The sequence below is a fragment of the Spea bombifrons genome, chromosome 8, assembly GCF_027358695.1.
Source record: "Spea bombifrons isolate aSpeBom1 chromosome 8, aSpeBom1.2.pri, whole genome shotgun sequence".
Taxonomy (NCBI): Eukaryota; Metazoa; Chordata; class Amphibia; order Anura; family Pelobatidae; genus Spea; species Spea bombifrons.
Window position 1 is genome coordinate 6,805,550 of NC_071094.1, and position 21,053 is coordinate 6,826,602.

The 21,053-nt window shown below is 43.4% G+C and overlaps 1 protein-coding gene across 1 annotated transcript in view; it reads right to left on the bottom strand.

Moving 5' to 3' along the window:
- Positions 1 to 322: 322 nt before the first annotated feature.
- SPTAN1 (spectrin alpha, non-erythrocytic 1) overlaps positions 323 to 21,053 on the bottom strand; it is a 21,110-nt gene continuing 379 nt past the window's right edge. The window contains exons 2-54 of the mRNA XM_053473328.1: positions 20,770 to 20,910; positions 20,354 to 20,500; positions 20,129 to 20,262; positions 19,811 to 19,955; positions 19,569 to 19,723; positions 19,101 to 19,236; positions 18,867 to 18,968; positions 18,613 to 18,750; positions 18,398 to 18,508; positions 18,179 to 18,256; positions 17,777 to 17,932; positions 17,277 to 17,481; positions 16,983 to 17,164; positions 16,645 to 16,888; positions 16,435 to 16,557; positions 15,719 to 15,936; positions 15,542 to 15,634; positions 15,326 to 15,460; positions 15,093 to 15,241; positions 14,249 to 14,308; positions 13,331 to 13,529; positions 12,877 to 12,981; positions 12,673 to 12,693; positions 12,487 to 12,522; positions 12,110 to 12,157; positions 11,709 to 11,800; positions 11,182 to 11,326; positions 10,919 to 11,100; positions 10,515 to 10,614; positions 10,179 to 10,376; positions 9,928 to 10,074; positions 9,696 to 9,799; positions 9,447 to 9,609; positions 7,811 to 7,942; positions 7,452 to 7,589; positions 7,217 to 7,321; positions 6,487 to 6,695; positions 6,283 to 6,403; positions 6,073 to 6,194; positions 5,753 to 5,885; positions 5,555 to 5,653; positions 5,299 to 5,458; positions 5,096 to 5,172; positions 4,804 to 5,013; positions 4,128 to 4,424; positions 3,918 to 4,030; positions 3,676 to 3,693; positions 2,515 to 2,569; positions 2,044 to 2,240; positions 1,780 to 1,833; positions 1,258 to 1,404; positions 1,017 to 1,164; positions 323 to 605 (exon numbers count right to left, since the gene is read on the bottom strand). Of these exons, the coding sequence (XP_053329303.1) occupies positions 480 to 605; positions 1,017 to 1,164; positions 1,258 to 1,404; positions 1,780 to 1,833; positions 2,044 to 2,240; positions 2,515 to 2,569; positions 3,676 to 3,693; positions 3,918 to 4,030; positions 4,128 to 4,424; positions 4,804 to 5,013; positions 5,096 to 5,172; positions 5,299 to 5,458; positions 5,555 to 5,653; positions 5,753 to 5,885; positions 6,073 to 6,194; positions 6,283 to 6,403; positions 6,487 to 6,695; positions 7,217 to 7,321; positions 7,452 to 7,589; positions 7,811 to 7,942; positions 9,447 to 9,609; positions 9,696 to 9,799; positions 9,928 to 10,074; positions 10,179 to 10,376; positions 10,515 to 10,614; positions 10,919 to 11,100; positions 11,182 to 11,326; positions 11,709 to 11,800; positions 12,110 to 12,157; positions 12,487 to 12,522; positions 12,673 to 12,693; positions 12,877 to 12,981; positions 13,331 to 13,529; positions 14,249 to 14,308; positions 15,093 to 15,241; positions 15,326 to 15,460; positions 15,542 to 15,634; positions 15,719 to 15,936; positions 16,435 to 16,557; positions 16,645 to 16,888; positions 16,983 to 17,164; positions 17,277 to 17,481; positions 17,777 to 17,932; positions 18,179 to 18,256; positions 18,398 to 18,508; positions 18,613 to 18,750; positions 18,867 to 18,968; positions 19,101 to 19,236; positions 19,569 to 19,723; positions 19,811 to 19,955; positions 20,129 to 20,262; positions 20,354 to 20,500; positions 20,770 to 20,910 (7,053 nt within the window). The 3' untranslated portion in view covers positions 323 to 479. The remainder of the gene's footprint in view (positions 606 to 1,016; positions 1,165 to 1,257; positions 1,405 to 1,779; positions 1,834 to 2,043; positions 2,241 to 2,514; positions 2,570 to 3,675; positions 3,694 to 3,917; positions 4,031 to 4,127; positions 4,425 to 4,803; positions 5,014 to 5,095; positions 5,173 to 5,298; positions 5,459 to 5,554; positions 5,654 to 5,752; positions 5,886 to 6,072; positions 6,195 to 6,282; positions 6,404 to 6,486; positions 6,696 to 7,216; positions 7,322 to 7,451; positions 7,590 to 7,810; positions 7,943 to 9,446; positions 9,610 to 9,695; positions 9,800 to 9,927; positions 10,075 to 10,178; positions 10,377 to 10,514; positions 10,615 to 10,918; positions 11,101 to 11,181; positions 11,327 to 11,708; positions 11,801 to 12,109; positions 12,158 to 12,486; positions 12,523 to 12,672; positions 12,694 to 12,876; positions 12,982 to 13,330; positions 13,530 to 14,248; positions 14,309 to 15,092; positions 15,242 to 15,325; positions 15,461 to 15,541; positions 15,635 to 15,718; positions 15,937 to 16,434; positions 16,558 to 16,644; positions 16,889 to 16,982; positions 17,165 to 17,276; positions 17,482 to 17,776; positions 17,933 to 18,178; positions 18,257 to 18,397; positions 18,509 to 18,612; positions 18,751 to 18,866; positions 18,969 to 19,100; positions 19,237 to 19,568; positions 19,724 to 19,810; positions 19,956 to 20,128; positions 20,263 to 20,353; positions 20,501 to 20,769; positions 20,911 to 21,053) is intronic.

Consider the following 21,053-nt stretch of genomic DNA (forward strand, 5'->3'; position numbering starts at 1 on the left):
GAGGGAGGTTAAATGGACTCTCCATCCTCCATATGCACTTTATAAATTTAAAGGGACCAATCGTCTATCAAATTCATCAAAATCAAGCGATAAGTGATCTACAAAGAGGACCACAGAGGGGGTGTTTCACTGCCCCTCTGGAGCTGCAGCTTCTCCGAATGGCGATTTAATGAATGCATATTAAAGTACTAAGTACCTTAATATGGATCCTTCAGGGGTGAGGCTGCATGGGACACCAAAATGTCCCTTTAACCTTTGTCCTTTTTCTTCAAGGACCACACGTTCTCTGCCTGCTTGTATCTTTCAGTAAAGAGGCACCACCTTGAATAATTAGCTTTTATTAAAGCGTGCTGCTTATATTGCTTCTTCAGTCGGCTAGAACAGTGAAGGTAACGGTAGAAGTTTGTGGGGGAGGCAGAGCGACAGAGACATGCACAGCCAAAGTCAGCAGACACAAGCAAGGCTTTAAGTCGGCTACATCAGTTCACAAATAGCGAGCGCGTGAATTCGACGTAGTCGTACGCGGAGGGCAGTTCGCGCCCCTTACTGTCCATGTACGGTTTCATGTGCGAGATGCAGTAGTCTGCCTGTTCACGTGTCAGGTTCTGAAACAGAAAAAAAAGCAGAAATTGTGAAATCAGCCGAGCTATTGGTTTCTAAATGTCTTTTCAAATATATCAAATTTTAAAAAGTAACTGCCAGATATTCCTGCCGTGTGGTAGGTTGTCGGGCTGTGACAGTGTGGTCCTCACCAGGCCCAAGGGCATTAGTTGCTTTACACTATGGCTCCCCCTCTGGCATATGTAGGGTTAAAGGAGGATCATCACTATATACTAGTTTCCAGTTCTATATGCAGATCAGTTTTCCCAGCTGATAATCAGGTAACTAACATTTACATGCATTAATACTTTAGTACATAGAATGAAGAATTAACCCATTCTTTTATCCTTTTTTTGTGGACGGCCCTTGCGCGTTTCACGCAGAGAACCCACTCGTGCCCTGCGAGGAGCTGTTACCTGGTACAGTTCTTCCTTTGTGACGTATGGTTTCTGCTCCGTGCTCAGAGCTCGGAATGCACTTTCAATCTCCTCGCTGGACTTCACGTTTTCGGTTTCCCTGCTGATCATGAACGCCATGTATTCCTGTAGCGACACATACCCGTCTCTGCGAGAAAGGAAGAAAGACCATGAAAACCGAGCAGCCACCAAACCCTATTGTATAACTTTGATACTCCATGTAATGTGTATCTGTAAATACCTGTTTGGATCCACTGTGTCCAGAATGGTTTCAAACTCTGGATCGGGCTCTCCTTCCTCTACCATCGGAAGGTCGTATCCAAGGGACCGTAGACACGATTTGAACTCCTGGTGATTCAGACGTCCGGATTTATCCTTATCAAAGTGTCTGAAAGTGGAACATTGATGGTAAAATGTAAGAGCAAGTTTTGCGTTTCCTTCCAATACAGCGAAGTTTTCCTGGAACTATGTGTCTCACGAACACCAAACGTTACATTAAAATAAATAGCTAACTTGACAGTGGCCCTGAGATTTTATTACATGGTGGCTACTGCCATCCTGACATGGGTTGTTTCAACTAATAGCCCAAGGAGCAACTACAACATTGGCATTGAGTGGGAAACCACCTTCGCTTAAGACAGGATTATTCAATTGGCAACTAAATTAGAATGGCAAACACCACCCTCGGCACCCGCAAACCCTTCACCCGGGGGAAACCCAGCCTGATTGGGATTTTAGGCTGTACTGAGGGACGGACACTCACTTGAACATCATGCTGAATTCTTTGAGCGCTTCTTCTGTTACACCAGTTGTGTTTCTGAAAGGAAAGAAATCTTGTAACGCTCATAAAATCAGACTTTCATTTACTGCAACTCCAACAGCTGAAAGCTTGATTCCCATTCTACATGGTGATGCACAAATTGAGTTTTTAGGGCAACATTTCTGCATGGGGGAAAGTATATATATATATATATATATATATATATATATGGCTGCTTTATTAGGACAGCTGGAGATTGTGGCTCACCTGGCCTGGATCTGCTGTTCGAGGTTATGCTGCATTCTCATTCCCAGCTGATCCAGTTGGTCCCATTGCTGCGCCAGTCCTACAGTACTGTGTTCTGTGTATTTATTGTCCAAGATCAAAGCCTCTTCCATGGCTGCACCAAGGTCCTCAATCTTCTTCAGCTGACTCCTCATCGCCCGAATCTCCTGATGCTTTCTCTGTTGGCACAAAAAGCCGAAAATGTTAAAAAAAAACTTAGAATAAAAAATTAAAATTGGTCAAGTAAAACTCACAGAACACCAAAAAGTCTGATTTCCAGATTTATTAGTATTATAAAAAATGTTTTATCTTTAGTGACTTCCCTTTTTGGTAGGGCTGTGCATTTGGTGGCTTGTAGTGTTCAAAAACTACCTATTTCAGCAAGTACATAAGCTACATCCACTGGGAGTCCAAGAGATCACATGACTGAGGAGAAATGGCGGTAACACATACCTTAGTGGCTTCCAGCTGAGATTCTAATGTTCCCGATTCTTCAACCATGCAAGACCTACAGACACAAACTATAGTGAGCGCAGAAATTGGGAAGGAGGCAGCAGGTTTTAGTAGGCGACGACAAACTAACAGCTCAACGGTCGCTCAACGGTCACAAACTCTCGCGCCTTCTCCAGGACTCTCGTTGATGGACTTTGCCCCTACATAAAAACCTTTAATGCTTTACAGCTCAGTGATCATTTCATACAATGATCTTCATTCAGATTATCAGAAAACCTTCTTCCATCTTCTAGATCTAGAAAACATCAGCCAAATCCAGACACAGCAACTGCTTTCTAATCTAGCGGTGATCACAAACTGTGCCTGTACAGAGGTCTTGTGCAAAACGTGGCAGGTTAGGGGGTCACAGCAGACTCGTGTACATCCCTGGGTTTGGTGGACACCAATATTACTGAACATGTTTACCCCAACTGTGAATAAGGGAGAACCGTATCACATGGACTAAACCCTGTCTAATAGGTAATCCATCTTCACTCTGGCAGCGGAAGGCATACAGGGCAACAGCAAGCAATGCGTCCGCCACTCGCCCAGGGGAGTGAAGATGTATATAATGCACGCCTTAAGGAAACAACGTGGAAACAGTGTGGGTTAGTACAGAGGGAGCATTGCAGGGTGCCACAGAAACCAGTGGAAAAAGAAATAAAGAGGAAAAAACCTTCCAGATAGATCATCCCCAACTTCATACTGATAAACACGTATGACTCTGCGATAGGCTATGCTATTTAAAGGAAAGAGACCCAGCTGTGAATGTACACACACATACAAGGAACACGGCGAAAGATACAACGTTAAAAACCACCCATCCACCCGACAAGTTCCAAATATTATATTTGAGATTCACCCCATACATAAACAAGAAAGGCAGCTGCGGATAGGAGAGAACCTGGAGGCTCAGTTTAAAGGGAGAGTATAGGATCCACTGAGCTAAGCCATCAGTCTATTTGCTTCTGTGGAACAGAAATATATTGATCTTTGCACTGGACGATTCCAGAGCAATGATGCTCTAAGTTTGTGAAATAAACTAAATAAATCAGACCACAATCACAGCCCATTCATACACAAAGCAACAGATGAAACCATCAAACTGCCGATAATACTAACCCGTCCAGAAGGTAGGTCCTACGGATAGATGCAAACGAAAAGGTAGCAGCACAGCGCGGGGGAAGAAAAACAAAACACAAAGAAAGTGATTAAGCATCACAGATTTCACATTTTGCTACAAATACACAAGGACTGGCGATCAAGGACTATAACGGCTAAAGCACAGCCTAAAATTACAGGTGGAAGTAGGTACAGAAATCACAGGAGAGGCAAAGACTTTGGTAAATGGAAGATTCTGTAACCTGGTCTCCTGAATCCACTGATGGAATGCGTTGGCATGTTGAGCAAATTCCTGTCTGAGTTTATCGTTCTCTTCTTGTCTTCGTTGTTCCTTCTGCAGTTCTAGTTCTCGTTCCTGAAGGGAAGAACAAAGGATAAACATTACATTGTATATCTTAAACAGGGTTTTTTCTGTCTGATGATGGAAGAGTAAAATGTCCCAGTGAAGTTACCTTTATGATCTTCTGCAAGTTACGCCAAGTCTCTTCTAGTGCCTCCATTGTGAACCATGTGTAGGGGTTGGAGGCTACGCGGTAGCCCTTGATCTGTCTGTCCAGTTCAGCCAGTTGGTTGAAGTCAGTCTGCGCGGAGCTGAGAGAGTTTCGGAATGCGTCGTGTGCCTCACGCAGAGCTTTTATTTCTTCCAGGGAATTGCAGCGTACTGGATCAGTCAGGTCCTCCTCTGCATTTTCAAACCAGCTGTTGAAGGCAGAAGCTTTCTTGGCAAATGTCAGGAACAAGTCCTCGACCTGGGAAAAATAACAAAATATAAAGTAGTATCCCATAAGCAATGATTGAGTCAATGAGTTAGTATCGGACACCATAACAATGTGCAAGGTAACAAAAGGCATGGAGAGCTACTTTAAACTGTCAGATGTCATCATCTGGTTCTTCTTGGGTGCCTCTTAAGCAAGATAAGGTTAAGCTGCAACACTGAGTGATCTCTGGTAGGAAAACTTAAGCTTGACCAAGTTGTTTATCGATCTGTTCCTTTCAGGGAGACTTCAACCAAATCATGAACTGTTTTCAAAGCATATGTCACATTTGCCTTTACTGAGAAGGGCCCCTAGGTGCTGAAGGAACCCAGCTGTACCAATTCAGCCTATGTGTTTTGGAGATGGAGCTCACCTTTCTGTAGTGCTCCTGAGCCTCCAAAAGTTTCTTCTTGCGAGCAGCAGAGTTATCGAGCAATTGGTTCCAGCGTTTCATCAGAGAGGCATGACGAGATTCAATGGCTCTGGACTGCACGTGCTTGGCTGCCAGCAGCTGGTCTTTCAGCGCAGTGATATTGGTGATGCCCTCCTGCTGGAAAGCCTGTAGACCAGCATCAAAGGTCTCCTGTAATGCAAGAAGTTAAAAGGTTCAGGTGGCGGTTGGGGCAATAATCCTTCACAGACGTCCATCCTGGTACTCTTCTCACCTGCTTGGTAAGGAGTGTCTGCACGGAGGAAAGGTCTCTGCCATAATCATCAGTCTTCAGGCTGTTCTCCTTCTCACCTGGTCAAGGCATGGAATGAAATCATTAGATTAGAAAAAATGGAGTAAAGTTAAAGCATACTCTGATCATTAAGACGATTACAAGACATTTTTTTCTTTTTAAAGGAAGCTAAATTAGAAACTCACCAATCCAAGACTCCACAACGTCCGCCTTCCAGTTGAACTGGAGGAAAGCAGAATTCTCATCAAGCTTGGACTTGCGCTGTGCAGCTGCCTTCTCTAGTTCCGCTACCTTTTCTCTCAGTCCCTGCATCTTGGCGTTTATATTATCCACATGGTGATTGTTCTAAAGAGAACACAAATTTTAGTAATAATAATGATAAAAATACCTTGGGGAATAAAGTGCAGGGAAATCTCAGCAGTTCTAAGAAGGGCCACTCACCTTCTGAATAAGGTCTTCTCCATTAGCGCAGACATCATGCACCCTGTCCTTATGCACAGTGAAGTCTGTCTCAAATGCTTCATGTTTTTTCAGCAATCCCTGAGACAAGAAATATTACAATAAATTAGCACATTGACTATTAGATGGAAACTTTACTAGGAGTGGCCAAAACGTCAAAAGATGACATGATGTACTCACCTGGATGGCTGCCAAAGTATCTCCATAGTCTTCACTGGCCACTAGTGTCATCTTTTCGTTTATCCAGGCCTCCTCCTCTTCCACGTTGGCTACAAACTGCTGGTACTCAAGGGATTCCTCCAGTCTTTGACCCCTGCGGAAACACTAAAACAGTCAGTTCTGATCCAAAAAGAACAACCCTGTTAACCATATTTAAATATGGTCAACACGTATCCCTTCTTTAGTTTGAATTATGCTCTGCTACAAAAAAACACTGAAGTTGCAGGCTGTGAAGATTGCAAATTATAGGGACAGCTCTACGTAGTTTAGAAAGTCTTTACCGAGCCGCTGCTTGCTGCTTCAGCTCCTTCCAGTGTTCCACAAACTGTGCCAGCCGCTGCTGGATTTCATCTTTACCAAGCGTGTTGTCATCTGCTAGTTTCTTACCAGTCTCCAAGACCCCCTGTAATGACGGCATGAGTTCGTGAGAGTTCTGCTCATACACTACCTACACAAGTTAGCCAAATTGCTTTGCAGCGTGACGCCCTCACCTGGATGGCTGGTTCATGGGCTGCCAACTCTGCCTCCAACCTCTTGTGCTTCTTCCTCAGATTCTGTACGCCAGTCAAGTCTCGGCCATAATCATCAGACCCAACCAGGAGCTTCTTCTCCCTGAGAAGCCAGAGCAAAGGAAAGCTCAGCATTTAAACATTTAACAACATATAACAACCATGTTCAATGCCCGTCGGACATACTTGATCCAAGATTCCTCATCATCTAGGTCCCTGAAGAACTGATGCAGGCGGTGGGACTCGTTCAGCTGGCCACGACGGGCAGAGGCCATGCTTTTGATGCGTTGGAAACGGTCATTTATGGCATCACGCTTGTCCTTCACCTGGGTGGTGTCGAAGGCACTGCTGGTCATCAGACTGTCTGCCTGTCCATTCAGATCCTTCAGACGGTCCTGATAGGTGGAAAAGGGGTTAGCCCATTAGTTAACCCCAGTCTATCAATATCGATAGCCATGTTCCATTAGTTCTCATCTGTCTTTCTAGGTATACAGGCATTTACGCTTTACTGCTTTTAGATATTTAAGATCAGGAATCTCTTCTACGAAAACCAATGTTCATCTTTAATCGGACATAAACTCATTAACCACGTTTGATACAAAGCAATGGGATCGGAAACATATTTGTTCATGGAGTATTGGTTGCGTCTTTGTGTCTTTTATCCACGGTTTACTGCCACTGAAAAACACTCTTGACAGATAATTCAAACTTAATCATTAAAGTTTATTAACTCATCTGACAATGAGCTGTTGCAAGTGGGTTTTATTCTTGGTCATCTCAGAAGGCAAGGCAAGAGATGAACTTTCTATTTCTAGTCCCTCCATGGAGATTGCCCCCTCCTGCTTACTGCAAGCCCAGTTCTTATTGTTTTACCTGAGGTTGCGCATTTAATATAAACGTTTCTTTTGTAGCTCACCTCGTGTGCGGAGATATCTGCCTCCAGCAGCTGGTGCTTTTTCAGCAGATTGTTCACAGATGCCAAGTCCTTCCCGTAATCTTCTGAGGCCAGCAGAGCCTCCACCTGACGGCAAAAAGAAAATTAAAACACATCAATAGGTTTTCCCATATGTCAAATAATAAGACATCTTGGTAGGGGGAACTAGAATGTTTATAATGTGAAAAGACGGCGCAAGTCCTCTTACTAATCTTACCTCTGTCAGCCAAAAGTCAAAGTCCTTGATGCCGGTGTTGAAGTTCTGCTGCTTGTTGGCTTCCTTCAGCTTTTGGCTTTTCTCGGCAGATTTGTGCACCAAGAACTGCCACTGATCATCAAGAGCTGCGAGGCGAGCCTGAAACACACAGGACAACATTGCATTTTATTAAGAGCCGGTAGAAATAGAAGCCACTGATCATCTATAAGTACTGCAACTAGAGAGAGATACCAAGGGTAGTCATTTAATGATATTACACCACTGGTCTCCACCAGCCCTTTAAATGTCCCACCCATGTCTCACTTTACTGCTAACCTGATTACTTAACAGTAATGGCTGACGCCCCGTGAGCCGCTTACCTTCACTGCATCCTCACTGCCGGCACAAGCTCCCCGGTCGATAAGAGAGTTACCCATTTCTTTGACGCCACGAATGCGGTCAGCATTGGCATGAAGCTCAGCCTCGAAAGCCTGGTGTTTCTGGTGCTTGCTCTACAGACCAAGAGGAAATTAATTAACACCACAGAGAATAGAAACAGGTCATTGTGTGAATACTTTAAGGATCCAGGACTCGGGAAGACTGGGGTAGTTACAATTTTACTGTCTTGCTCTGGAGAAGCCAAAGGGTGAAAACGCACTAAACAATTAGGGTGACGGCCGTATCGTCTGGGTGAAACGTGTACAAGGATGGCAATGATCTATGTTTTCACAACACCTGTGTGATGCATGGAGACGCACAGCATTTTATCAACATCAATGCGACCTACACAATATTCAACACTGCACAGACAGGAGCTAAACACACGTTCTGCATGAAGACCGACGCCACATTATTTGACTTTTGGCTCCAGTGCAATGTCTTGTTCCAACAAAAATAAAATGTGGTCTTCCCAGATCCGAGTCTCCACTTAAAGGGAGGTAATACATTTTCTCTTAAAAACAAAAACTCACTCATATTTTCTTAGATTTATTGTTGTGATTTAACAGCTATGTCCTCTTCTAGGCTCATTTGATATTACAGGCATGATGGAACACTGCTGTCCATGGTATGTGGCGCCTGTAGCCACCTGGGACATCCATAAGATTAAACCCCCAAGCTGTATGTATGTTAAACAAAATAGAAGGGTCTACAGGTGGCGGGGTATCTCATGCCACTTAGCAGATCAACTCAGGCAAGATTTACATAGAGGACCACAAACAGTACAGACAAGATACCATCTGTAATGTTTTGAACAGACGACATGCAAAACGTGTCTGGCTAAAGAAAAAAAACAAAACATTTTTTGCCAACAACAGTAAAAGCTTGAACTGGTGATCGACAAGCTACAAACGTCAAATAAAAATAGACACGGGTGGATCACTTAAAACAAATGGAGAAACAAACTTAAACAAATGGATTCACAGTCAGGTGAGAACATGTACAAAAAAACAGTCTCCTGACCACTTACCAGTAATTTGGAAAGCTAGAAAACAGATCAAAAAAAAGATTTTGAGTAGAATCATAACTCGCTTTGGTCTTAACATTAAACAGTTTTCACACATCAGCTCAATGTAAGCGCCATCATCATTTCAGATGAAGCTAATTTCTGTAACAGACCTGGCAACCTCTTCCCAAGAGAAAAAGGATGGACAGACAGAGAAAATCTTCACTTGTGGATGACCCGTCAATGTAACCTATCTACCATTCTTCCCCGAGTGATCATTTTCTACAGGAATAATAAGCTATTGGATCCCTATTGATTTTATTTTTTAAGAAGTTGAAGAGTCTTTTGACAAACAAAAGCATCCTAGCCATTCCTTGATTATTCTTGAGTAATGTGGAATGTACCGATAACCCTTATAGAGAAGTAAAGGACTAACCGTTATGTGAACTGCAGTTTGACTACAGTTAGCGAAAATACAGGCAATAACAAGATGTAGAACTGTACAAGTACCTAGTTTAAACTGTGCTATACGTAACTGGAAGTACAGATTATTATCCTCACGTGACACTCACCTGGATGTTTGTAGGATCCTTGTAGGACTCGTCACTGGCAGTCTGCAACTTCTCACTGATCCAGGCTTCAATCTCATCCACATCCCGGCTAAACTGCTGGAGAGTCTGAGATTCCCCCAGTTTGGACCGCTTCTCGATCATCTGAGCCTTCAAACGGCGCCACCTGTGAGAGTGAAGGGTTAATGGAACGCAGGACCAGATTACAACACCGCATGATCTCAAATCAATCCCGCCACACCTCAAACCTACCTGTCCAAGACTTCATTGCGTCGTGAAGCAATGTCTCCTGTGGCGTAGTGGTCGGCAGCTATCAGCTGGTCAGCAAACGACTGCAGAGCGGCAATCTTCTCTTCCTGTCATACAGAATATTACAGGCGATAAAGAGGCTTTTTACGAAATCAGCAAACCGTGCATCATATCACCTTCCCACGTTTGTAGAGGAGTAAGAATTTTAATATTACTACTAACTGCAAAAACGAACCTGAACATTAATGGCCTTATCAAAGTCTTCATGCTTCTTGATAAGGGCTTCCACACTGTCCAGAGAATCGCCTTTGTCCTCGCTGTTTAGGAAGGCCTCACGGGAAGCCATCCAGTTCTCTGCCTGCTCGCAGTCTCTGTTAAATAGCTGGAAGGGATAAAAAGGAAATAATGTGAAGATCACATGAAAAAGAAGAGCGTAAAAGACAGAAAGTAAAGCAAAGAAATGTCCCATAGGTGGGAGCACTTTACCTGAAGCTCCAAACACTGATCCAGCATCATCCTGCGTTGAATCCAGGCTTTCTCCAAACTTGCCCGTTCTTGGTCCAATATATCCAGCTTGTCCTTTATCTCCGGGCTGGCGTAATGCCCACGGGCCAACAGCTGCTGTCCCAGCTGTTCAAAGGCCTGGAAAGTTCCAGCTCTGGCATCAATCTCTGTGCGGTGCTCCTGATGGCAAACCGTAGGATATATCATTTAAAAATGCTTTACAGTCTGTGTGTGTGGTAGATCTCTCTACGCTTATATGCCAGGATCCTTAAAACCATATTCTGCTCTAAAGGATAGTCAGATTCTAAAGTAACAGACCTGGTGCCTTTCCAACAAAGCCTCTGCTCCCGTCACATCTTTAGCTAGTTCATCTGATGACACCAAGCCTCGAATGCCGTTGATCCAGGACATGAGATCCCTAGAGGATAAGAGAAAGAAAATTTATATTGTGCATTCAAATGCTAGGACACCCCACTGGTTTTCAAAGCTTGTATTTATTCAAATCTTACACTAAAAGATCCATAGTCGTTATTTTTGGTGGTGGCTGGTCCCCCAAAGACTACCACTGATTGCGAATATTCAATGTTTCAAGCTAGGTGTACATTTTTTTTTATTGATCTGAAGATGGGCTTGTAGATTTGAGCTGTAGGTCAGAGCTTGAATGAGTTGCACAAGGAATATAGTTTTGGTCTTCGGACTACAAATGTAAGCCTTCTTCTTACCTGAAGTCACTGAGGAAGCGTTGCAGATCATGAGAATCTCCCAGTTTCTTCTTGCGTTGGTCGGCCCGTTTGCCAAGGCTGCTCCAGGCCTCATTGAGCTCCTTGCATTTTTCCTGGATGTCGTCAGCAGACTCTGGATGTGACTGGATCAGACGTGTAGCCATCTCTCCCAAAGAGTTAACCTAGAAAGGTGATGAAAGGGTTAGAGAAGACTAGACTAAAGGTGCCGGGTGCAGAACACAAAAGACGGTATGGTTTCTGACCTTATCACCAAGGGCCGCCAGGTCTCGCTCAAACCCTTCATGTTTACGTTGCAGAGCCTGAACACTAGCCAAGTCGTGCCCATAGCTGTCAGTATTCAAAGCCTGGTTCTTCTCCTCTATCCATTCTTTAGTCTCATCGGCATCTCTGCAAAAAAGGACACATAAATCAAGATTATGCAACCAGAAACACGTGAATGACCATAGAAAACATATTCCCATATTATGGGAACATATTCAATCTCTTATTGTTATTTACATTAATTTTATCTAGAATTCTCATGCGATATTTGATGATGACCTTAGTCTCCTTGCTCATGAACTATAACTCTGCTGCTTTGCTTTATGATGTACGTTAGTCCTCTCCTCAATAGGTGCAAGAGAAATCATTCAGCTCATTCCCTTGCATCTATTGTAAACACGGTCTCCTAAACAGGAGGCTCTTTATCTAAAATAAAACACCGCATGTAACATCGTGGCGGTCTGACCCATTGTAAACAACCTCAGGACAAAGCGTGTTGTGTTATTACCGGTGGAATCTCTGAACTTCATGCGCGCTGCCCAAAAGCTGACTTCTCTCCTCTGCCAATTGTTGCAGGGATCGCCAACGGTCATTCAGCTCCTGCAACAAAGGGAGAAATTACAGAACCCTCATTACTTACATCGCAGAGAGAAAAAGGTCAATAAAAGCTAAACAAGACAACACCAGCCAACAAGGACTCTACTGAACACAGAGCTATACGATTATATTGGAACAGTCTATACATCGGACAAGTTGTGGGTTTGGAGGTGAAGACGGTGCGAGCTGGCGAGTGGGTCACTTAATTATAATGGGTGCAGTTGTCATGCCACCCAACCCTTGTAATAAGTAACCAACGCTTTACGTGGTTTCTATGTGAAAAAGAAGGAACGTACAATAAGATGATCTTACCTTGATAGAGTTGAAGGTAGCCACAGCATGGACTGCAGTGCGCACGGACTGAAAACAAGACAAAACACACTCAAGTCATTTACAAAACTTGTATACAAGGTAGTGTTTTAAGTTAATGGGCTCCAGAAGAACAGTAAATCTGGGTGAACGGAAGTGCGACGTATTTAGGCCTCGCCGTGGACCAAGACAAGGCCCATCAGAGGAAAAGCAGAGCAGGCAGCATGGTATTGCTAACAGAAGAAGCAGAGCTCAGAGCTCACTTATGCCACCGCTCTGCGCACATCTCTGGAGTAAGCATGTCATGGGATGTATTAACCTAGGAAATAAAATATTATCTGGCTTGGATGCTAATATCAATGATAAAAGGCCATGCCTACCTTCCATGGAGATGCAGATTTGGAATCTCCCTCATCCTGTACAAAACGCAAGCAGATATTTTAGACGAAAATGGATTTAAAGAAAGCAACCGCAAGACAGAAAAAGTAAATCCATGATCCCCCATACAGTACAAGATAAATCAGTGTCATACCAAACCCAACGCATTTCACAGTCTCAACACTTACTCTTGGCATTCCTTGAACCTCCTGTAATAAAACACAATGAAGACATTTCATTACAACCCAAATACAGAGAACAAAAACACTCAAATACAGACAAAATATAAATGTAACTGGTTTAGTAAGACCTTAACACCCCCCCATCTGTCTTTTATCTTATCTGCTATCCGCTACTGTAAGGAAAAGAAAGCACATTTCTTTCTGACATACCTGTTGTTGTACAGCTTGGATTTCTTCTGTGATCAGCCCCTCAGATTCGAGATCATCAGCGACTTTATTGATGTCCTTCAGACGAGACTCGTTAGCTTTCAAATCCTTAAGATAGAAAAATGCCGTTTTAGAATCAAGCAACATAAAGAACTAAATAAGAACTGATCAATCCACTTAGCGACTTTACTTGGAGGGTTGTAAATGTTCTATACCCCCAACACGGTGTTCTAGGTTACTACTGTGAAACCATACTTCATACTGCGCTGTTTTATACATATATTTTATATATTTGAAATTATATTTTCCTTTAAACGTAAGTAAAATGCATAAATGTAATTATTTTTTCAGAAACGGAACATACGCAGCGTATAGTACAGCGACCGGACATCCACTGGCTTTCAGGATACTCGCTCGTACACCTCTATGTAAAAACACAATACGGACGAACTCTTACCTTTTGGAAATCATCAAACTTCTTCTGCAGCACCTCCACCTGCTCCAGGTCAGCGCCAACTTCTTCATTCACGAGAGCCGCTTCCTTCTCGTTAATCCACTGCTGCAGCTCATTGGCCTCGCGGAACAACATAAACTTCTTGCAACTCTTTTCCAACATATCCTTGCGTTTCTCGCCCATCTCCAGAATATTGTGGTATCTACAGAAACGGGAGGTGTTTCAGTTAGCCGCAGTCCAACAGAATAACATAAATATAGCCTGAATCATGTTTATGCACAATCGCAACCTTAGGTAAGGCAACGTATTACACCGGCACCAGAAAATATCGGAAACAAACCCAAAATTGTTATCGGAGGCAGACAGACCTTCCCCGTGCACAGTATAAATTCAAGACACTACATAAAGACTATAGATGTTCCTATTCCAATATAAATATATACACACACATTTAATTAAATAATCATATTTCTCTTTTTGCCGACTTTTATCTATTTGTCTCAGATAATTGTATTTCTTATTTTTCCTGATCATTATTAAAATCTTTTATAAGCAAGGTGTTGTCGGGTACAGAGTCCATGTACCTGCCTTCACAGCTTATCTCCTTATATCCAACAAAAGACTAGCATGACTATTAACATTACAGAAAACCAGATCCAGTATGCCGTGGTGAGTGAGAAAGTAACCAAAGTCCTCCACCATACAGCCAGCAAAATAAAAATAGACTATGATACTATAAGCGCAATCCTGCTCCGAATCCAAAATGCGCATAACACAACATATATGTGTTTTCTATGCCATACACCAGACCACCGTCCCATGAAGTCATTTTAACCAGAAGAAGTCTACACCATGCTCCTATAGGCAACCCAGCGCAGCCAAGGTGAGCATAGCATGGGTCATAAAGAAATGTCTACTCACAGCTCTTCAACCTGATTCATACGCAGAGAAACACTGCCAGCTTCCTTAGATAAGAGAGTCCTGTACAGACAAGAGGGAGCACAGCACAAAACAAAAAGAGGCATGCAGAAATTAGTGCAATTAACACAAGGGAAGAAGTGATGCACCATCCGAGGACAGTATTAGGAGAGGGGGTGCGGGGTAAGAGGTGCAAATTATTTTACAGATTAAAATTGGAGGCTTGGGTATAAGGAAAAGAAAGTAAATCAAACATATATTTATTGTCCAAACTCCAAAGCGGCATTTGTGATGCCATCTCTGGAACAGAAAAAGGGTTAAGCATTGGGCAAAGTTGATTACGAAAATTATTCGGACATGCAGATTTTTCTGTATTATTAAATCTGAAAAGGGACTCGACCCCTAAAACCAGAATTACATAATCAATAGAAAATAAAAGTGTTCAATTATTCTTGAAACTTAAATCTTACTTCACACCCGAAGTGTTCTCAAAGATTTACGCGGCACTAAAGCTTTAGAAAAGTGTAATGTAGTAATTTTTATGATCTACTGATTAACGTAATGTTTTTGGAGGAGAGTCCCATTTAAGACAAGTTAGATTATAAGTGAGGTAGTAAAGCCTTATTCGGGAACAGAAGTGCATGTGATTTCATGGCTATCAATACGGCTTCATGCAGGATACTGTGAGGTGGGCAGAGCGAAAAGAAACGCATAAAGTGTGCGGCAGAAGCACAAAGATCTATACAAAGGCTGGGAAGTGGCCCTGGCTTATCCTGCTGCTTCTCCTATTAGTGGACCTAAAAGGAAAGGACCACTGAACTGGGTTATCATATAAGTCGGCGCTTACTGTCCATCGATCTGCTCCTGCCTCAGCGCAATGCTCCCCTGCTCCTCCAGGAGGTTCTCACGGGAAGCAGACTGCGCTGGGTCCAACTTCTTCACATACGCAGCGGGCACAAACCCCTGACGATCATTCACTTCCACCTTCCACCAGTCCTGAAGAACACAAGCAGTCTGTCATTCTTGGAAGGAATGAAAGAGCTGAGCCTCCTTGGCTGGATGTTCATGACTCTTCCTTACCTTATTGGTACTATTAAGAAGTGTCAGGATATCCCCCTTCTTCATGGTCACCTCCCTAGGGCTCTTCTCTTGGTAGTCGTACAACGCCAGTACCAGCTCCTTTCCAGTTTCATCATCAGTTGGGGCAACTTGTTGCTAAAGATTAGAACATAATAGTTCACAGCACTGAAGCTACTTTAGTTAAAGAAAATATAACTTTCTAGGATAAAAACTTACTCTGCAAGACTGAGCCTGTTCTCTTAATGCCTGGATACTGCTCCCATATGCATGAAGATCAGACATAAGGGCTTCATGTTTCTTCAGGAGAGCCTAGAAGCAAGAGATAACATTGAAGAGGGGTGTACTAGACGACAAGCACCCCCCAGTATAAGTCTACTAGTCCAGGGCACATACCTCCGCAGAGTCCTCGTCTTTGCCATAGTCCGTGCTTCCAACAATGGGTTCCTTTTCCCTCATCCAGGATTCGGCCTCATTGGCGTCGGCAAAGTACTGCTGAGCTTGCAGAGAGTCCTCAAGGTCCTGGCGGCGCTGGGATGCTTTGTTCCTCAGAGACTGCCATTTGTCATTAAGCTCCTTCACCTTCACCTTCACCTCCTCAGCAGCAAAGTGGCCTGAAGACAGCAGTGTCAGTGAATACAGGTGCAAAATAGTTTCCCATGCTGCTTACAAATTGGACTATGTCACGGCAGAGGAGGGCATTACTATAAGGGCTGGGGTTAATGCGGTTTTATATCCCAGGAGGGCTTGCTGTTCGGAAATCACCCTGTATGTGATGATGGATCTTCCATTTCCATTCTAAACACTCTTCAATCTACCATTTACATCGGTGTTAGGAACACAAAACAGTGACGTGAAACGAAACACCTTTACTGCTAATGGAAATTGGGATATATAGCAGATTTTCCACGCTTAGCTTTGCCCAGATAAACCACTTTTCTTTCAGTTATTCCAATCTTATTTCAGCTTTCTGATTCAAGCCAAAAATTAGAATGTTGACTAGGTTCAAAATTGTAGCGGTCGCAGTCTTATCACCATAGAAAGTGACGATGTTTATAAAGCATGGCAACAATTACAACAACTTTACTTCTGTTTTTGCAATTTTGAATTACCTTCACTAATCATAGAGTTCCCCTTTTGGGTAACAGCTTTGATGCGGGGCTCATGTCCTGCTATTTCAGCCTGAAGGGCTTGGTGCTTCTTCAGAAGATTCTGCACGCCAATCAAATCCTTGCCTGGACACAAATATGAAAGATCACAGAAGGTCAGTTTCTTACTAGACCTTTCCTAGGCTGTCAACCAAGTCAATATCCAGAACCTACCTCTGTTGGTGGAGGCAGCAATGGGTTCCTTCTCTCTTATCCAGGTCTCCTCGTCTTCAATGTCTCGGAAAAGCTGCTGCAGACGCAGAGAATCAGACAGCTTCTGTTTCCTTACAACCATGGGCTCCTTCAGGGCCTCGTAACGGAAAACAAGAGCCTCTTGCTTCTTCTTAATGTTCTCTGCGTCAAAGTGTCCGGCGTCTTGGAACTGACGGGCTTGAATAGAGATTCCATCGATGCGGTCCTAACAAATAAGTCACAAAATGTTTAAGACGTTACGTGTCTTTGCCAAAACATGCAAATGAGGCATTTTAGTACAGTCAGGTTATGTGTCTTGCCTGATGAGCTGCAACATCGGCCTCTAGTAAAGCATGTTTCTTCTGAAGGTTCTGGACGTTGGTGAGATCTTTGCCGTAGTCATCGGAAGCCAGGTGGCCCTCAACCTCATAGAGCCACAGCTCAATATCCTCCACGTTGCGGTTGAACTGCTGTTGCTGATTAGCTTCACGCAGTTTGATACCTGTGCATCAACATCAGAGGCATCAATGGACACGACTCAAGCCTGCATGGTTTTGTAAATTGCAGATGAAACATTCATTTTGTTTTTGAGATTTTTCCACATCACTTCTTACCTTTGAGTTCTGTAGCCTCCCGCAGTCTTTTCCACAAAGTGATGACCTCATTCATACGCGCAGCCACTTCATCGGAGGCGTAATGGTTGACATCGATAAGCTTCTGACCAGAGTTTTCCAGGGCATCTATACGGCTCTGGTTAGCAGAAAGCTCGGCCTCAAACGCTTGGTGTTTCTGCACCTTGCCTTGGAGGTTGGAGGGATCCTATTAGAAGAAAAAGGTAACCATAAGCTTTTCTTCTTTTTAAATAAAATAATCTGGTGAGTTTCTGGCATAATTTTGCCATTGTGGTTTGCTAGATTTTGGATAATATTTAAAATGACTTGACTGTGGGTTTAGAGATCGTAGCGTATCCTTGGCAAACATATTTTGGTATTAAACATAGTGGTTTAGGATCTAACAGGGTGAAGATCATGCTATGAATATACATTCATTCTTAGGTGCCCCCAAAAGAGATACAATAGTTGGATTATCCGAGATTTAGCAGAGGATAACCCACCTTGTATGCTTCGTCTGTGGCAGTCTTCATCTTCTCATTAATCCAGCTCTTTAGTTCATCGGAGTCCCGGAAGAACTGCTGCAGATGGAAGGAGTCCGCCAGCTGGGTGCGTCGGTACAGAGCTCGCTCATGCAGAGCATTACGACGGCTCAGAAGCTGAAATGCCACAGAACAAGAAGTTAGAAGAACAGCTTTTTAGAAGTAGGACTTGGATTCAGTCATACTGGGATAAAGGGCTCCCCCCCCCCTACTTAATCCCCTTTTCCATAAATAAGTAATGGAGGCAAGTAAGCAGTCACCATATTATAAACCCAGTGCATGTACAGAGATCAATAAAGCCTTAAAATTTGGGTTAGGATGAGATATCGCAATCACCCCCAAGCTTTACACCCATTCACTTACCGCGTCTCTGCGAGTAGCAACATCCTCCATGGCATAGTGGTTGTTTTGAATCAACTTTGTGGCAAACTCATCCAAGGCCTACAAAACAGACATATTATCATCCACAGGACCTCTGACCAATATTAAATCCTGTTACAAATATCATTTTTTGTGTGCTCTGTCCCTCCTACATTAAGGGGAACCACTTCGGTTTAAATCACAGAGCCCACATCATCTTACCGTGATTTTTTCTTCCTGGGCGCTAAGAGATTTCTCAAAGTCTTCATGCTTTTTCAGCAAGGCTTCAACGCTGTCCAATGAATCACCCAAATCCTCATTAAGCAGGAAAGCCTGAAACATACAAGAAAAATCAATAAATAAATACAATCAGGGTTCTGGAGCTACTTTCTTCCAAAAACCCAAACCACAGCAGTTTATGTGGGCCTTTAACATACCTCTTGCTTGCTCATCCAGTTGTCCACCTGCTCTGTGTCTCTGTAGAAGAGCTGGAGGTCCATGCACTGCTCGTACTGCTGCCTACGCAGCTCCCACAACTCCAGAAGAGCGGTTCTTTCATCGGTTAGGATGTTCAGCTGGGGAACAAAAAAAAAAAAATTACAGTTTTATGGTTAAACCAAGCAACCATAAAATTAGCAAAACTGCCCATATTATTGCTTTAACTAGATAAAACAAATACTATTTTGCATACCTTCTCCCTGACTTCATCGGAAGCATAGTGTCCAGCGCTCAGCAGAGAGTGTCCTGCTGCATCAGCAGCTTTAAAACTATCTTCATGAGCATCAATTTCACCCTGAAAAATAAGCAATAGGAATTTGGAGGGTTTAAGCCATTTAATCGATAAGCTTATCTTTTGGCACACTTCTACGCTCGTTGTGGTTTCCACGTCCACGTGTGGAAGCAACCAAGCTGCTGTAGTATTTACCTTGTGTTCCTGGTGTCTATCAAGCAGAGCCTCTGCTCCAGCCACGTCGTTGGCAAGCTCGTCGGCATTGATGAGAGCCTTCATTTCTGTCACCCAGCTGGTCAAGTCTCTGAAGTCTGCCAGGAATCTCTGAAGCCTGAGAGGGACAGAATTTAAACGTAAGGAAGGGCTGCCAAGACCAGCGAGAAGCATTTCACACACTATGTAGCCAAGCAGACTGGATTCCACAGTACTCCACGTCTACAACCCGTGAATGTTACGTTTTAATTCCGTTAACCCTGTTAGGCCATTTGTTGATACATATAAAAAATAGGATTCAAAAGAGACAAAATGACATGCAATCGAAAGGAAGCAAATCAACTAGAAATGCATTTCAAATAAGATCTCTCAAATGCAAACAGATAGAGACATAATTGCTTTGCTACCATTTGGACTCTCGGTTCTATTTTAGAACAAAGTGATACTCACTTGTAGGAGTCATTGAGGCGAGTGTGACGCTCAGCTGCTATGGTTCGGATTTGCTCCCAGTTTGCAATCAGCTCCTCTCCTTTGACTTGAATTTGGGGAGCGTTTACGGGGTGTGACTGCTGCAGGCGGTCAGACTCTGCGTACAAAGCCTTCACCTGATAATGCAAAGGAATACAGTCATTTTATCATACCCATTACATTACCTGACCACCAGGCAGCCGAGACAAGTCCTACGCCCATACCTTCTCCTCCAGTGCGGCCAGATCACGTTCCAGACCCTCGTGTTTACGGAGCAAGGCTTGTACGCTGGCCAAGTCTCTGCCGAAATCATCAGAGGCCATAAGCTGCTCTTTCTCTCTGATCCAGCCAATGGTTTCATCAACATCCCTAAAAGACAAAGGATGGGAAAGCAAATTTAGTTAATGCAGCTGTTTGACAAAAAACAAAGAATTGCCAATATGCTTATAAAATGCATGTTTGAATTCCCTCACTGTATAATCCTCTAGAACGTCTACTGGGAGACTGTTCCACAGATCCACAACAAGCTCACGGTAATGTACCTGTTAAAGCGTTGGACTTCTGCGGCTCCAAAGAGCTTCCCCTGCCTCTGAAGGGCCAGGCCTTTTAGGCGCTGCCAGGCTGCATTTACTTCATCTTGTTTAGTCTTGATCACCTCCACTTCGGGATGTTCCTCCTTTAAGGTTTCAGAAAGCAGTTGTTAGTTCAGCCAGCTGATGCTTTTCTTGCAATCAAGAACGACATACATGGCAGGCAGAGCTCTTTACCTGGGCAAGTTTGCTGGCAAACTGGTTGACCTCATTCACCCTTTCCTCGTGAGCAGCTAGATCAGTCTGAAACTCTTCAAACTTCTTCTGTAGAACCTCTACATGTTCCAGGTCTTGGCCGAGTTCCTCGGATGTCACAATTGCCTCCTGGTTAAAAAAAAAAAAAAGATAATGCTCTTTAATGAACAAAACCACTAGCTTTCCCAAACATTTCAGAAGTCACAGATATGAAGCTAGAAGCATGGAGTGGCTTCATACTATATAGACCCTTCTCACAAGATATCACTAAGTTTGGCACAATTATCACGGAAACCAATGGAATGTTTCTGCCTAAGATTCATGAAGACTTCGTTAAAACACTGGTAGATTTAACGGGCCGATGAGTTTGTCTGCGGTTGTCCGAGGCGGTAGCGCACCTTGTCGTTGATCCAGTCCATAACATCTTCACACTCTCTCAGGTACTGGACCAGCTTCTGGGCCTGCTGCAGTTTGATTCCCTTCTCTCGCATTTTCTGGAGCAGCAGCTCCCACAGACGATGCAGCTCCACCAAACGGGTCTGAAATATGAGAAACAAGCGATCGGTTTATTAGGGCAAAGCCCTGTATTGGACGAAAATAAAACAGCCAGAGCAACATCCACACAGAGATCTGATCAGACCAGCCAACTGGTAATAACGCTCAGAGCGGGGTAGAAAATTCG